The sequence below is a fragment of the Chelonia mydas genome, chromosome 13 (genome assembly GCF_015237465.2).
Source record: "Chelonia mydas isolate rCheMyd1 chromosome 13, rCheMyd1.pri.v2, whole genome shotgun sequence".
Lineage (NCBI taxonomy): Eukaryota > Metazoa > Chordata > Testudines > Cheloniidae > Chelonia > Chelonia mydas.
Genome location: NC_051253.2, coordinates 23,380,763 through 23,397,950, shown reverse-complemented (window position 1 = coordinate 23,397,950; position 17,188 = coordinate 23,380,763). Strand labels below are relative to the sequence as shown.

Below are 17,188 nucleotides of genomic sequence, written 5' to 3'. Positions count from 1 at the left end.
CACATGGGGCTAAAAGTTGTAGTGTAGATGTTCGGGCTCGGCTGGAGCCCAGGCTGTAAGACCCTTGAGGGAGGAGGGTCTCAGAGCCTAGGCGCCAGTCCGAGCCCAAAATGTCTACACCGCAACTTTTAGCCCCACAGCCAGAGTCCCGTGAGCCTGAGTCAGCTGACCCAAGCTCTGTGACTCAATGTTGCAGGTTTATATTGCAGTGTAGATGTACCCTAAAGGGTCTGAGTCACTCATGTCAAGTATTATGTTACTTTGTGGGTAGTTCCTTTAATATCAACTGGCTTATTTGCAGAATAATGTATTACTCGGTGGGAGTGAGGGGGCTCGGCAAAGTTAGCTCCTATATAAATCTAAACGTGGTCCATATGAAGATGTTTCCCTTCCTCTAACACCATTGTTCAGTTCTGACACCAGTGTTGCTCTTCAGGGCAGTAGTAGATGTTTGGGGATTTGCATGTTGGCTTTTTAGTTCAAGGGAAATCAGTGACAGAGTCTGGGAATGCTCAGCATGTAATTTGTTTTATTGATGGATACACCAGTTCTGACAAGAGATGTTCAAACAGCATACAGGACAATCTATTCTTCAAAGAATATCAGCCTAACACTAAAGCTGGGTTTCCCATGAGCAACTCGAGTCAGCTGAGGCAATCAGAGCCTATGGAAGACAGCAAACTCTCTTGCGGCTCACAAAGCAGCCTCTCTCCCAAAGCTGCTTTGACACACAACACTGCATAATCCAAAACTAACACAGCTTGTCTTCCCAACAGTCAAAACTTGCTCACACATTACAAAAAGCTTGGAAGTGTGTGTGTAAGAGTGCCACCTTGTAATGCCTGACATAACACTAAAAAACCTCTCATGTTCCCTGTGTAGCACTACACTCACTCATGAATCTGTAAAGTTAAAAACAAACACTAAACTGAAACATTTTTAATTATACACAAAAAGCAAAGGGGACGGTTATGACTAGAGCAGAAAAGACCTTCACTTGTGTGGGGTAGAGGACACTGGACTGTCTACAGAAAGACCAGATCACATCACATAAGTAGAGGGGGATGTCCATGTCCTAGGTGACATTTAAAAAAAAAAAACAGGTTGCTGAGATCTGCACAGAGTTTTGGAACAATCCTAATGAGACTGCTCACTGAGCAGAGTGAAGGTAATACAGATAAGAAAGTGCCTGGCAGCTGCAAACTACCAGGGAATTATTTACTACTTCTCACCTTTCCCAAACTGTGGAATTTCACTGTAAAGTTACACTGGCCCAAGTTCCAGAAAAAATATTCAGTCCTGGCCAGTAAAAAATATAGGATCTAATTTCTCAAACTATCATTCTAGAAACAAAATGAGGAATTGCCTCTTCCATTGGTATAAGGCTTTTTAACACATATATGAGATAAAATACCTTAACCTTCATCCAGTGTCAAGAAAAAAATTGCATTAACTGTGTTGTGGGGGAAGTTTGTATCCCAAATTCATTAAGAAACCAAGAAAAATTATTTCATGTTTTTAGATGGAAAAAAAAGCATTGACTAGCAAACTGAAAGAACTAGCAGAAGTATCATTCAATGAGAGCCTATATTCAATTTTTGTACACCAGTATCAGTGTGAAATGGTCACTGCATACTGATTCACTACATTCTCCACATTGTTTGTGGCTCCTTCCAGTCAGCTGACCTTGGGCAAATGTAGCAATATCCACTATCAAATTGGCTACATGGTCCCATGGTAGCTGGTTTTCGATAGTAGCTGAAGGATTTGAGTGCTGCTTTGATGGCTTGGTGAGATGATGGGTATCAAGGATTCTTCTCGTATTATGTGCATCTATAAGTCTTTCTCCTAGATTGACAAGGAACAAGAGCCTTGTTTGTCTTGGTCAACATAGTGCCAAGCAGGATTGTTGCTGACTCAAACAATACAACTTGCAATGCCAGCAACATTAAATATGTTGAAGGAAAAAGCCATTGGGCATCTACTCATTTTGCCCTGCAGGAGTACATTCTTGCAAGATGGTACATATTATTGACACCACTTTTAGTGTAACTATAGTGGAGGATTACGTGGGTTTTCTTTTTATATCCTTCTACAATCTTGTCATGATGCATCATCAATAGCATTACCACTGACTTCCCCTTCTTTGGAACATAGGAAACCAGGTGAATGGCCTACCATACCCAAACACTAATGACATTTCTTCTCAGCTTCCATGTGGCTGCATCTCACTGAGTATACTGGTTTCTTCCATCACAGTATTCCAACATTGGTCACATTTTTTGCTGAGTAGATCTTTAGCAAGCTAAATAGTGGTGAAGAAGGTATCCCCAACCATGTTTCTTCCAGTCGTAAACCAGGGCTAAACAATCTCCTTCACAATGCAGTCACCTTGGTCATTTCTCTTTGTGATGTAGGTTGTTTCCAAGTGGCAAAGAGTCCTGTGGCACCTTATAGACTAACAGACGTATTGGAGCATAAGCTTTCATGGGTGAATACCCACTTCGTCGGATACATGTAGTGGAAATTTCCAGAGGCAGGTATTAATATGCAAGCAAGAATCAGGCTACGGATAACGAGGTTAGTTCAATCAGGTAATATGAGGCCCTCTTCTAGCAGTTGAGGTGTGAACACCAAGGGAGGAGAAACTGCTTTTGTAGTTGGCTAGCCATTCACAGTCTTTGTTTAATCCTGAGCTGATGGTGTGAAATTTGCAAATGAACTGAAGCTCAGCAGTTTCTCTTTGAAGTCTGGTCCTGAAGTTTTTTTTGCCGCAGGATGGCTACCTTTAAATCTGCTATTGTGTATCCAGGGAGGTTGAAGTGTTCTCCTACAGGTTTTTGTACATTGCCATTCCTAATATCTGATTTGTGTCCATTTATCCTTTCACGTAGGGACTGTCCAGTTTGGCCGATGTACATAGCAGAGGGGCATTGCTGGCACATGATGGCGTAGATTACATTGGTGGACGTGCAGGTAAATGATGATGGTGTGGTTGATCTGGTTAGGTCCTGTAATGGTGTTGCTGGTGTAGATAGGTGGGCAGAGCTGGCATCGAGGTTTGTTGCATAGATTGGTTCCTGAGTTAGAGTTACTATGGTGCGGTGTGTAGTTGCTAGTAAGAATAGGCTTCAGGTTGGTGGGTTGTCTGTGGGCGAGGACTGGCCTGCTTCCCAAGGCCTGTGAACGTGAGGGATCATTATCCAGGATGGGTTGTAGATCACTGATGATGCGTTGGAGAGATTTTAGCTGAGGACTGTATGTGATGGCCAGTGGAGTTCTGTTGGTTTCTTTCTTGGGCTTGTCTTGCAGCAGGAGGCTTCTGGGTACACATCTGGCTCTGTTGATCTGTTTCCTTATTTCCTTGTGTGGGTATCGTAATTTTGAGAATGCTTGGTGAAGATCTTGTAGGTGTTGGTCTCTGTCTGAGTGGTTGGAGCAAATGCGGTTGTACCTCAGCGCTTGGCTGTAGACAATGGATCATGTCTTGAAAATGGATCATGTCATGAAAATGTCTTCTGGCGTGTCCGGGATGGAAGCTGGAGGCATGAAGGTAGGCATAGCAGTCGGTGGGTTTTCGATATAGGGTGGTGTTGTGACCATCACTTATTTGCACCGTGGTGTCTAGGAAGCAGACCTCCCGTGTAGATTGGTCCAGGCGGAGGTTGATGGTGGGGTGGCAGCTATTGAAATCATGGTGGAATTCTTCTAGGGTTTCCTTCCCATGGGTCCAGATGATGAAGATGTCATCAATCTAGCGTAGGTAGAGAAGGGGCGTGAGTGGACGAGAGCTGAGGAAGCGTTGTTGGCATATTGTGGGGCCATGTGGGTGCCCATAGTGGTGCCACTGGTCTGCAGGTATATATTGTCACCAAATTTGAAATAATTGTGCGTGAGGATAAAGTCACAAAGCTCAGCGACCAGTTGTGCTGTGGCATCATCAGGGATACTGTTCCTGACAGCTTGTATTCCATCTGTGTGTGGGATGTTTGTGTAGAGAGCCTCTACATCCACGGTGGCTAGGATGGTGTTTTCTGGAAGATCACCAATGCATTGTAGTTTTCTCAGGAAATCAGTGGTGTCATAGAGATAGCTGGGAGTGCTGGTGGCATAGGGTCTGAGTAGAGAGTCCACATATCCGGACAGTCCTTCAGTGAGAGTGCCAATGCCCGAGATGATGGGGCATCCAGGATTTCCAGGTTTGTGGATCCAAGGAATACCTCTCCATTCAGAGGATATGATGTCACAGTATCACACCACCACCAGATCTTGATACCATATTTTGCCATATTTTGGAATATACTGTGTTTTAGACATCAATGTCCCTTTTTGGCACCAGGTGCTCATCAACAGTTATGTCTGCTCCAGGAGAATAAAACTTTTAACAATTGCTGTACAGACACTCTCTATACATCACAAAATGTAGCTAGATTGTCTGATGCTGTCCATTCTTCTCTCAAGTTTTTGTTGTCAAATTGCAGGTGCCAAGCGATAGTCTGAATCGCTACAGGCTCATTGTTGCCCAGAAAAAAGTGACGTCCTGAGTGTGGATTCCATAATCCCTCCAGGCCTTTATGATTCCCTGATACACATCAGCCAGAATTAGGAGGTCAGAGTATGCTTTCACCTTGGTTTGGTCGAGCAGTTTCCATTCCTTGTTTTTGTCTGAATTGCTGTCATTCCATTCTCAGCATATGCAATCTGCCTCTTTAAATGTATCTCTTATCACAATGTGGAAAATGTCTTCTGTGAGGAAAAGCGCCAATGTTTTTTACCAATGTATCTTTTTGAGCATCACCTCTTGCTCCTGACTATTCATGGATAACGTCCTGGCATGGTCTGCAATGAACCACTCGCAGAGACAAACACCACATTCTACCATTCTTGCCTCTCATGGAAACACAGTCCATGCTGGGGACAGTGGCAAATTGGCTTGGTTCACCTAATACCACAGTGCTGCACTTCCTGCCTACACATGTCCTCCCTACTCTATGAAGGCTGCAGGATACATTTACTCCACGTAGCTGCTGTGTTGGTAACATGGAGCTCCTCATTATTGGGAATGAACTTGATGAACAATCAATGGAAACGTGGTCTTACTTCTCAGAGCAACTCTCAACATGATCTAGCACAAAGTCACGATCATCCAATACGTTGTCATTACAGCATGACTCACTTTCAGAACTTCAAATCATTTTTATAAGGTCAGAAGCAGAATATTGTGTCTGTTTGTTCGTCATCTTGAATTGTGCAACACTGCAAATCCCCTCAAGAGTCTCCTGCATCTGCAGTGTTTGGAGCACAATGTCTCGACAGAAAATCCCTTCAAGGATATTAGGCAAGAGATGCAGCATTTGTCCACTCTGTGTTGAGGAGACCTAAAAAGCCTGGATTTTAAGGTACCAAGCTCTCTGGAATACCTTGTACCTTAGGGTGACTGTATGCAGCAACCGCTGTCACTGCAATGCGTTATCAATTAGTATATGCAATGTCCTAAGACAGCGAGTTGGATGGCCATTAATCCATGATTTATTGTAACATATATGCTCCTGAGGATTACCCCCACAAATGCCTTAGCATATGCAAATTACATTTATGTAAAAAAACAGCTTTTGCTTAGGGAAGGAGACATAGTTACCACAATTCTTGTACAAGATACTCTCACTAGAAGCAAATGTGTATACAGAACTACTAAATATATTAGATAACAGTACAACGCATTTGTACAAATGTACCCCACATACGTTTTTTTGATACAGAAATGTCTTTCGTGCAAATTTTTTTCTCTGAATTGTGTACACATGCTTCAGTGACAATGGCCTAAAACAGCATAGTTGGAAGGCCACTCATTCATGAGTTATGGTAACATATATGCTCACTGGGTATAATATTATCCCATTAATGTGGTTGAGGGTTAATCAAACAATATTGTTTCTACAATATATTGTACTTTTTTCCCCCTTTCCTCTAGGATCTGCACTACTGAACTCTATGTATTAGAAGAACCTGGCTTTAGAGAGTGAAGAATACATAAAGTACCAGTATTTAGGGGGAGAGACCTAAAAACACCATAAAGATATCTTTTCTGTAGAATACATGGTAAACTGGCACACAAATTTTTATTGAAACTCCTTTGGTCGTCTGAAATCCATGCCAGTAAAGCCTTTAACACTGCACACAATCATGTTTGCTCATTCTCTCAGACACCCACTGAACTAAACTCACTGCTGGCAAGAACATGCACACTGCCAATGACTTAAATGCCAGCTGTGAATTTGGCCCTTTGTACCGACTGCAGCACACAATATGAAAGGCAAAGGGCTCAGCAGGCATTCATTGGGAATGCCTGTAATACTTAAACACAACAGGATGAAGAGACAAGAGGATTTTTCTTCTGAAATTTTAAGTCAGCCCATTAATGTTAGCTAATGAAGATGTCTGTGAATTAAATGCCACTTGTCTTTATTCCCAGCTGGAAGTAAAGGGAGGTGGGGCACTAAGAGAAAACAAACAAGGTTTACAGGGAGAGCGATGGGACTCTAGTAACAGAGAGTAAAATGCAAATTATCTGTTGGAGTAAATTGCCACAATTCCATCCATTTAGATGGAGCTGTGCCAAATTACTTCAGCAGAGAATTTGTCCCTGTATTAGTGAATGCTGTGTGCTTCCAGAGAAATCCCATTCAGCTTGGAATTCAAGGCTGAGAATTTTTGTTTCAATATCAAAATTGTGAACTAATGTATTTACTTGGTAAGGGAAAAATTGATTCATCCTGAGTAATTTCCCTTGAAAAAGATAAATAATAATAAAAACCACACCACATACAGACAGCTGAGGCAGATTTCTTTCCCCATCGCAGATGAGAAATTGCATCATGATTCATCATATACACAGTAGGATTCTAATTTTTTTCTTTTAACAAGTTTGTTTGTGGAATTCCTTGTAAGCAAGAATTAATACTCAGACATGAGAAAATGTTAATTTATATTGCATTACTTTTGAAAAGTACAAATGTTGTGTTGAACTCCTGTTGGCATCCAATCCAGCATGAAGAAAAAAGGCAAAAACAAATGAATGAACTGTGCTTAGATGTACAATGTATGTAGTTTGCCTAGCACCAGTTTCCCATCCAGTGAAGAACCTCCTCCTCATCTGCCAGTGGACACCAGTGAGAAGTGATAACCCCAGCAGGAAGGGCTGGTGGAAGCTTTCAAAAGATATGGTATATCCCACTAGAATCCAATGGAATGGACTCTCTATATGGGGATAGGCAAGATGACTTAATGGGCTAAATGCTCTCCTAAATTAAACCTCACTCAATGCTAATGAAGCCAGTGGGGTTTAAATCAAAGGAAAATTTTCTCTGCTGGCTCTAAATCGTGCATGTGATGGTATGTAATCACATGTGTGAACTGCACATTTGAGTGTTCCGACTGGGTGATTACTCGAGCAGCCTTGATGGACAATCGCCTTGATGTGTGCTTTCCCTGTGGAAGCCCAGAAAGTCATGTACTGTCACTCAAACAGGAGAACTGCCCTTCTGGGAGGAGAGAGGTACCCCTGCCCTACCTTTGCCACACCTGAGGGGAGGAAGCTTTTTCTCCGGTCTCTTCCTCTCACAGAAGAAGAGAGGCCCAATCGGAACAAAGAGGAGCAGTGGCAGGCTGTGCCACATAGCAGCTTGTTTGGGAGGCCTCTGCGACTCCAAATGAGGGGTGAGGCACAGGGGACTCATGTGAGGATGTACTGAGAGATACATCTACATGGCAATAAAAGACTTGCGGCACGGCTGTAGCTGGCCCAAGTCAGCTGACTCTGGCTCTCAGGGCTCAGGCTGCAGGGCTCTAAAATGGCAGTGTAGACGTTTGGGCTTGGGCTGAAGCCCTGGCTCTGACACCTTGCAACATCTTCACTGCAAGTTTTAGCCCTGTTGCCCAAACTCCATAAACTTGAGACAGCTGACCTGGGCTCTGAGACTCAGTGCGGCAGGTTTTTTATTGCAGTGTAGCCATACCCTAGCTTGCTTGAAGCTAGCCCTGCAGCGAATCAGAGTATCCTCCAGGCGCTCCCAATAATAGTATTTCTACAGAGACCTAGTCTCACGTTAAAGCTACCTTTTGCATCAGGATCCAAAGGGGAAGGTGGTACAGCAAACACTGTGTGCCTTTCTATGGGGATGAATCTGCCCCTTGGGTGAAGCAGCTGCCACTGCTGTAGGGGGACACAAACTGCACTAGTGTGATGAATGAAGCCCAGTTTGGAGGAGAAGCAACAGACAACAAAACAGCTCGCTATTTTTGCAGTGTGACAAAAAGAAATGAAAACGTTTTTGCAGGCAGGTACAGCTCCAAACCCAAACTTTTAAAATATGGCCCAATATTAAGGTTTTGCCAAACAACAACAAAAACTATAGAAAAATGCAGAACAGTACTGGTTCCTGCAATTTTGCTTCCTTCTTTTCTGCACGTCCCAAAATTTGTTGTTGTTTTTTTTTGGTCAAATTACAAGCGGAAATTGGGCTTAAAGAAAGAAAACAAAATGCCCATTTTCACTATGAAGACAATGTTGCTCAACAGTGAGTCCCATTTTCAGAGACAATAGGCTATTTATTGTGAAAAAATACTCAGACCAATTTTGACATTGCAACAAAATGTGAAAATGCTTCAACTCTGAGCACTTAAATTTTGGTGCAAATATTTCTCCTAATTTCTTTAGAAAATAAAACTAGACTTCTATTTCCTAGATAAATAGGATTCCTACTTCTTAAAATCCAAAAGCAGATCAACCAGGAATAGTTGTGATAATGGGCAAATATTTATATTTATAGGAAATTAGCATGCGTGCAGAGACAAAAGGAGATCCATTCTTCTGTGCCAACTTACCTACAGGAAGTGGATAAATAGGAACACAGGAGCAGATCCTCAGATAGTGTCCACTGGACTTAATGGAGTGATGCTGATTGACACCCATGGGGGAATCTGTTTGAGTTATTTACTTGTACTGTAACACTAGTTTTTCGAGGTGTGTTGGGCACATACACATTCAGCTGCAGGTTTGTTTGTGCCCAATGCACTCGAGTCAGAGACTTTTGCCAGCAGAACCACTAGGCGGAGCATGAGCCTCTCCTCTCTTCATTCCTTCGCACTGCTGTGTAGCTTAGGTCTAAAGTAGCAGGGAAGGTAGAAAAATCAGAACAGTTACTGTACAAGTTAAGTAACGATTTTTTCTCCCTTGACTGACTGTGTTCACATACATTCCACTGCAGGTGATGACTTAGCAGTTCCCTTAAAAGGTGGAGGGACTTTGGATCATCTGAAGAGAAACTGTAATGCCAACATGCTGCAGTTGGTATCATCATGAGAGGTTTGAGTGATGGCATAATCTTTCAGGGTGAATACATCGTCTTTTTTTGAAAAAAATAGTTCAGACCCTGCGAAGGGCAAATATCTTTAATCATTTTTGCAGCTCCTTCAGAATGCTAGAAGCCTGCAGCCAGGAAGAGCAACTCATGGACATGGTGGTGGCCTTTGAATGCAAAGCCGTATCAGTGGTGTCAATAGCTGCCTGAAGGGATGTTCAGGCTGTCAGGTGCCCTTCCGAAACCAGAGCCAGGAATTGTTCCCTTCATTCTTCTGGCAATGTCTCAGCATGTTGAGAAACTACAAAGAAATTAATAAAGGTATATTTCAACAGGACTACTTGATGTTGGCCACTCTTCTTTGAAAAGCAGTGGTGGAATACGCCTTTTGGCCATGTAAATCCAGTCTGTTGTAAGCCTGGTCTTTGGGAGCAGCTTTAGGATAGAACTGTTCAGATTGCTCATTAGCGACCGTAACCACCAAGATATCAGAAACTGTTGGTTAAAAATCAAAGTGCTGCTGAGGGACTTGATAACTTGGCCATAGGTGGTACAGAGGTCGGGGTAGGTCAAAGACTTTTCACCAGCTCTAGCAAAGCTTCATTAATGGGGTGGACAACCCTTCCCAGGCCAGGGATCTGTACAACAACACAGAAGCTGTGCAGGGTTTCTTGCACAAGCCCTAAGAGCATAGGCTGAGACGTGGCCATTCTCCTAATCAGGTCCTGAAAGACACTGAAGTCCCCTGGAGGGCAGATGTCAATTCTGGGGTGATGGCTTCACTTGGACAAGATGATGAAATTACAGGGGGCAACGTCTAGGGGTTCCTCCATTATTTCTCCTTCCTCCACAGGGTCCAATTCAGTGGGTGGAGGAATGATGACAGAATCCTGAACCTGAGGGGGAGACAACCTCCTAGACTGTGATTGTGATGGTGTTCTAGATAGCCTCAGAGCAACCCAAGACCAATAAGGCCATGGGGGATACTGCAATGTCTGAGACACCCATAGTGAGGGGCACCATACTGGTGCGTCTTTATTAGAAAACCACTCCTCATCCTTAGGACCTGTAACCTTGGTACAAGATCTATAAGAGGATTTAAAAGATCATGAAGGTGATGCAGATTCCTCCATTTCAGAGTCCAAAGAAGAAATATAAGTTTCTTCAGAAAAGGGAGGAGACGTCCCTTATTGTTTTGAGGTGATCTGGGTAGGGGAGACACCCAGGGATCCAAAAAAAGCAAAGGTCGAAACAGTCAGCATGCCAATGAGGTGAGCGCTGCTGGCATGCTGGTGCAGAGACATGCTGCTGTCTGCTGATTATGCCAAAGATGCGAGCAACGCAAGTGCACCAAAGGTGCTGCTCATTCAGGCGGTGCTGCAGACACTGAAGTTCCCCTAACCAGAGTTGATTGTAGCAATGGAGAGTCTGGTAGGAGGAGACAAAAAAGATCTTTTGCAAGCAAGAAAGCCCATAGAGTGGAGAACACCAAAAAAGGTAAGTGTTCATCTGGCGGTGCTGAAATAGACTGGATTGACTGGAATGATGAAGAAGGATCTGGTAAAGGTGAAGACACTGGTCTCGATAGCCCCGAAGGAGCCTGAGTCTACAGTGAAACCTCAGATGGGCCCGGTGAATGCTGTCTGTGGTGCCTTGAAAAGGTACCAGAGGACTTACTGAAAGTCCTTTTAGGAGAAGACCAAGGCTTTAAGTGCTTGTCAGCATCAAACCTTCACTTTGAATTGTGGGGAGCTGGAGGGGTGCTTGTCATGGATTCAGAATCCGCTACATCATGGTCGGGACTCAGTTCTGACATGGGATGCAACGGCTTTCAGAAGGCGAACTTTCAGGCATAAATCCCTCTGATTTTTAGTCCTGGTGGGGAAATTTTGAAACGCTGGCTAATTGAAGGAAACACCATGCAGAACTCCAGCTTTTGTAACAGACAGTGAGAAGGAACTGAGAGGAAGGTGACAGACTTGTCCCATTTATGCCCTCAGATGGGCACACAAAGAGATATGGGGCACTTGCCGCCTAGTGGTACTGCTGGCAAAAGTCTCTGACTCATGGGCATTGGATGCACACACACCAGTACTGGAATGTATATGTGCATAATCACTCAAAGGAGAACGTAATAGCTCCACAGAATGAACCGGGGGTAACAGCAAATCTAACACTTAATCAGTGTCAACAATGTGACACTGCTGCAAGAAGTGCATGCCATATTGATTTTGTATTCTTGGTGGAATCATACGTAATACAATTAAAGTAATTACCACACTCTAATAAGCCCTGGTTAGGTTTTCACTGGAGTTAATTAGTTAATGCTTGTAAAGCGCTTTGAACCCACAAAATGTTAAATACTTTCATTATTATTATGATTCAGCAGCTACTGGGCCAGACATGTCCAAGGTGCTGGGAATGCTGCAAGTGTCGCAGTCTGGTAAAAGGCTTTTATTTTTGCCTGGCTGACCATAATGCAGGACACTTTTTTTTTTTTTTTTACAGAAATGTTTGCCTCTAAGAAACACACACAGAGAGGTGTACGCATGCATCTCATAAGCTCAAGGACTATATTCCCCCAGCACCATCTAATACTAGTACTTAAGAGGGAGAGGGAGGTTGGAGGGGGCAGAGGCTGCATGTCACTCTGCACTGGAAGAGAAGGAGAAGCAATAGAATAGGCTTGTTTTCTGTGGCCAGTGCATGTAGAATAGAGTTGAAACCATTGTCCTGCCAGTGCTCCCCTATGAAGTATTGAATCAATGCACGGTAAACAAGGTTCAGTTTTGGGCAACAATTCCAAAAAGACATCGCATACACTGGAGAGAGCAGAGAGGAAAGCAAGAGCCATGGAAACAGGCTTGGGGGCGTAGGGAGAGAAATAAGATACTGTGTGAGGAAAGATTAAAAGGATGGGGTCACATTGAGTCCTGAGAAATGGAGGCTTAACTGTCTATAGAACATAAAGGGAGGTTGTAAACTGATTGCTCGCACTAGTCAACAAGAACAGAACAATAAATTATGTGATGGAGCCACAAAATTGAAAATTCAGGGTAAGTAGTAGGAAAAATTTTATAACTCAGATAGTCAGTGGAACAAGTTGCAAAAAGGCAGCAAAATCCCCCTCAGTGGGGATATTAAGGCTTGATTAGACATCCATCAGTTAAGGAAGATTTTGTTATAATCTCTCCTGCTACAATACAAGGAGGTGGACTAGAAGTCCTACCTAAATCTGAGGATGGGTAGCCCATGACTTATCTCAGTCAGATTTTTAAAAGATAACATTTATTTACTTAATAAAACAACCAACATCTGGGGTCTTAATTCTCAAATTAACTTAGCCCTTTGTTTCCAGTCTTGGGCAATTTACAGAATTCATGGCAAACAATATTATTTGCTAGTAATGATCAAAAATAAAATGTCAAAAATCTTTAACGTTGGTGATGGAGCATTTGAATCTTTTGGGGCATTTTGATTCAAACAATAAAGAGCAGAAAGTTGTCTTTGGATGGAGACCCTCGTAGCAGAGTGTCAGCATGGAAATAAAAAGCACAATAGATTAAGCATCTGTTTCAGAAGAGCACTCACAGCTCCAGCTGAAATCAGTGAGGCCTGCTGGTGGTCGGGAAACCAGACACAGAATGTACATAAAAACAGTATTAATCACGGCAATGTTGCTGCAGGCTCAACTAGAGTGGCGCTACACCTTGCCACCGCATGAGAGCAGACATAAAAAGTACTATTGACGAACAAATCTTGTACCCATCTGGTAAAAGTCACTCTTTCCATGGACTCTGGATGCCTCCAAAGATTACACAATGTGGTACCTCCTGCTGTAAAGCTCGGACATGGCCCAAAATACCATCATGGTAACAAAAAATACAATGGTATAGTACTAATTTTTCTTCTGCTATTCAAAATACCATGGTGTAGTACAGGTTAGTTTGTTTGTGTACATGGACATGCACGCACCATTCAGGGTTATGTTATCTATAAATGGACTGATATAGGTCCCCAATGTGTGTAAGTCTATACGTAGAGAGATACTTGGCCCAACTTTTCCAGCATGAGTACAGAACAAGATGTCCCACTTAGGGTGCCAAAGCCTAAGTGTCTGAGATTGAAAATAGGTCTTGCATGATTGCATAGCATGCTTACCAGGAGAAAGTTACTAACTACTTTTACTAACAATTATGCACAGTCGTATCCAAAATAAAGCAATATTTCCTTGCATTTGGAATGGGAAAACTGCTGTTTCTGGTATCACAATTTATTTGTACTACAGTAGCATGCCAAGATCAGGTGTGGTGAGTGCTGTGAGTGCTGTACAGACACTAAAAGACAGCTTCCAATCTAAACTGAAAACAAGGCACAACCAAGGCATAACTGAAAACTGGAAGCAATGGAGGAGTTGCTCCGTCATTGTGGTTGCTGTGGCATGTTTACTTTCCAATGGCAACAACTGTGTACAGAGATGAGAATTGGCCTCAACACCAGTGACTGAAGTAGACTAAAACACGATGAGGAGCTATGACTGTACCAGCCAAAGAAGGAGCTGTTGCGGACCTTACTCTTCCTCTAGCAGAGGAGTGGGAGCTGTGGTCCCCCTCATTCTAATCACTGCAGGGATAAAAATCCCTCAATTGGACAACATTCTGGATTAGTTTTCCCATTTTTCTCATGCTTACCTTGTCAAAATACAATGCAGTAAGTGGAAACAATGACTTCTTGTGTTGGCAAAATGGATCAGAGACCAAAATCATCAAAAGTGATCAGTGATTTTGGGTGACAAATGTTACACATCTAACATGGCTGATTTTCAGAAGGTGGCTGCAGAACACTCCCTGAAAATCAGGTACCTTTAAAGTGTCAACTTGAACACCCAAAAATCACTATTCCCTGGGAAATAACTTATTTGACAGTCCAGCTTACCAAATTCTAACTGCCAAGAGGAAGCAGTACTTCTGGGAGTGATGCTGAAGCATCAGACCACTTTCCAGAGAAGAACTTCCAGTTTAGATGTCCTCGAAAACAGAGGACTTGGATGCCTGTACCCATTGATAAATCATTAACTTATGTTATTAGTCTCTATCTCTGCTGACATTCTCAAATACTGGAACATAATTTGTCTCCTGGAACCCAAGACTAGTCAGGTGGGTCCAGGTCCAGTTTATCCCATTAGAATACTCTCATCCTTCACAGGGACACAGCATTTGTCACCTTTATACTGTATACCCAAACACCATGGATTGCTAATTCACAGCACTGAAGTTAAAGTGTAATGAGCTGTTAGAAAGTCTGACATCCCTGAACGTCCCAAAGAGACTGATCCTACAAGATGTTGAGCATCTCCAGCGACATGCTCAGCACTTTCATCTCCCCTGGCTTCAATTGGGGAAAAAAGCACTTTGCTTCTCTCCGGATCAGGTCCAAAGACTGACCAAACCCTGGACCATTTTTTTCTGAAACTCACCTCTCTCCACAACTGAGGGTTGAAATAAAATGGATCCAACACACTTTATTCATGGTCTGACAAAAAAATGCCAAATGTCTCTGTTGTGCCAAATTGCCCCAGTTTTTTCCCCATTTCTAATTGTTATGCATTCCTCTACTTGGTTATTTTTAACACAAAAGCCAGTTGCATATAAATCGATGAATTCCAACCCATACAAGTCAGCACAGAGCTCACATGTAGAAAAATTCTCACAGGGAATCCCACCCAAATACAAACATTCAGTCAATGGCCTTTCCTGTCCTGCCTGCTCCATACTTACCAGTCGGGACAGCTGGATCCATAGTTGGCTTTTCCCATGTGTTGAGCTGCTCCCAGGTAAATCCATTGGTCCCCAGTGCCACGCTATAACCACAGTTACTGTAGTGTTCATCAAAGGAACAACCACCTGAGGGCAAGAGAGCCAAATAAATACTTCTGTCTTATTATGTTATTTCATTTACATCAGTGCTTTTTACATAAACTCTGGAAAGAAAAACAAAAAACAAAATGAATGTCTAGCACATTAGATTTCTGTATTTGCTTTAGGGTATCCAGGAATGACTTCTGGATATCAAACACCCACTCTTTTTTTTTTTTTTTTTGGTGTGGGGGGGTGGTAAATCTTATTTTCTCTCTCTCTGATTGTGCTGCTGTTAGTTAGGCCTGTTACCTTAGATTCAGCCTCATGACTTAAGAATTTAAACAGCAGTCTGGCATTTCAGGCATGAGCATGAGGATTCAGGTCTGAACCACAGTAACTGTTTCCTAGCTACAGAGCTTGAAAACCAGATGTTCAGATGGGAGGGAAGAGTAGAAATTCATATGGCAAATGTTAACCATCGCTTCATTGTGCAAACTGTCATGCTCTCCCTTCATTTACAATTTTAAACATTCGGTAGTGCAAGGTTAATAGATGATTTCAAGACCACATCTCTCACATTTACTTACCTTTTAACTTTCTAGTGCCATAGGTAAGGATGGATGTGATGAGCCAATTGTTTAATCCAATACCAAGAAGTGACAATTCGTATAGTGGGGCCCATTAAAGTCAACCCTTACCATGGCACAGTATAATACCTTGCTGCAGCATAGAGGGGACAGTTGTTGCAGCATACTGTGACCTTAACAGCATCCCAGTGCAAGAGAGCAAGGGACTCACTGTTATCTGGTAGTGAGTTTCAGCTGGTCCGACCCATTCAATGTATCCCAGCTCACTACTGTCATAAGCTGTATCTAGAAGGTGTCATGTAAGACATCAGCAGAAAGCGAACAACATACTGATCATTGATATTATTGTTAAGGCTACATTTTAGTCATGGATACTTTTAGTAAAAGTCATGGACAGGTCACAGGCAGTAAACAAAAATTCACGGCCTGTGACCTGTCCATGACTTTTACTAAAATACCAGTGAATAAAACTTGGGGGTGGGGCGGAGGCTGCCCGGGGGCCCTGCGGGTGCTGGGGGAGGATGTCTCAGTTGCTCGAGGAGGACAGCAGCGGGCGGCCTGGGACCCCCGCTGGTGCTGGGGGAGGGGTGGGCAGTGACCAGCAGGCTCCCTACCTGGCTCCGCGCCTCCCCCCACAGCAGCAGCAGAGTTTGGGTGTGGGAGGGGCAGGGGGTTAGGGCACAGGACGGGGTGAGGCGGGCTCTGGATGGCACTTACCTGGGAGGGGGGTGCTCCTCAGAAGCAGCAACATGCCCCTCGCTCAGCTGCTAGGCGGAGGCATGGCCAGGCAGCTCTGCATGCTGCCTCAGCCTGCAGGCTCCGTGGTTCCTGGCCAATGGGAGCTGCAAAACAAGTGCTCTGGGTTGAGGCAGCACACAGAGGTGCGTGGCCAACCCTCTACCTAGCAGCTGAGCAAGGGGGATGTTGCTGCTTCTGGGGAGCCCCCCAGGCAAGCGCTGCCCAAAGCCCGCCTCACCCCATCCCGTGCCCCAACCCCCTCCCACACCAAACTCTGCTGCTCAGTGGGGTCGTGCAGTGGTGGTGCGGGAGCCCAAGACTGCCCCAGCAGCGGCCTGTGTGCCTGGCGCAGGAATCCAGAATCCGTGACTTCTGTGATAAAGTCGCAGCCTTAATTATTGCATCACGTATGGAGGACAAATTCAAAATTACAAACATATTCGACATTATGTTATCAAAGTGTGTCTGCCACGCAGGGCTAAAGTTACCCCACCCAAGACAAAGGAATGTAGTTTCTGGAAGGTATTTTGGAGGTATATTAAGAGACAATGGGAATGCAATTTACACAGAAGGTAAATAGGAGTATAAGGCCAACAAGGGGAGGAGATAATTACTCAGCATCATGGCAAGGGGAAGAGATTACAGG

At 43.6% G+C, this 17,188-nt stretch overlaps 1 protein-coding gene across 4 annotated transcripts in view; it reads right to left on the bottom strand.

The window, feature by feature from the left end:
• Positions 1-17,188, bottom strand: part of PTPRT (protein tyrosine phosphatase receptor type T) — a 716,574-nt gene that overhangs the window by 517,269 nt on the left and 182,117 nt on the right. For all 4 annotated transcript variants that reach the window (XM_037915718.2, XM_043526952.1, XM_043526953.1 and 1 more), the window contains exon 2: positions 15,137-15,262. In XM_037915718.2, coding sequence (XP_037771646.1) covers positions 15,137-15,262 — 126 coding nt within the window. The remainder of the gene's footprint in view (positions 1-15,136; positions 15,263-17,188) is intronic.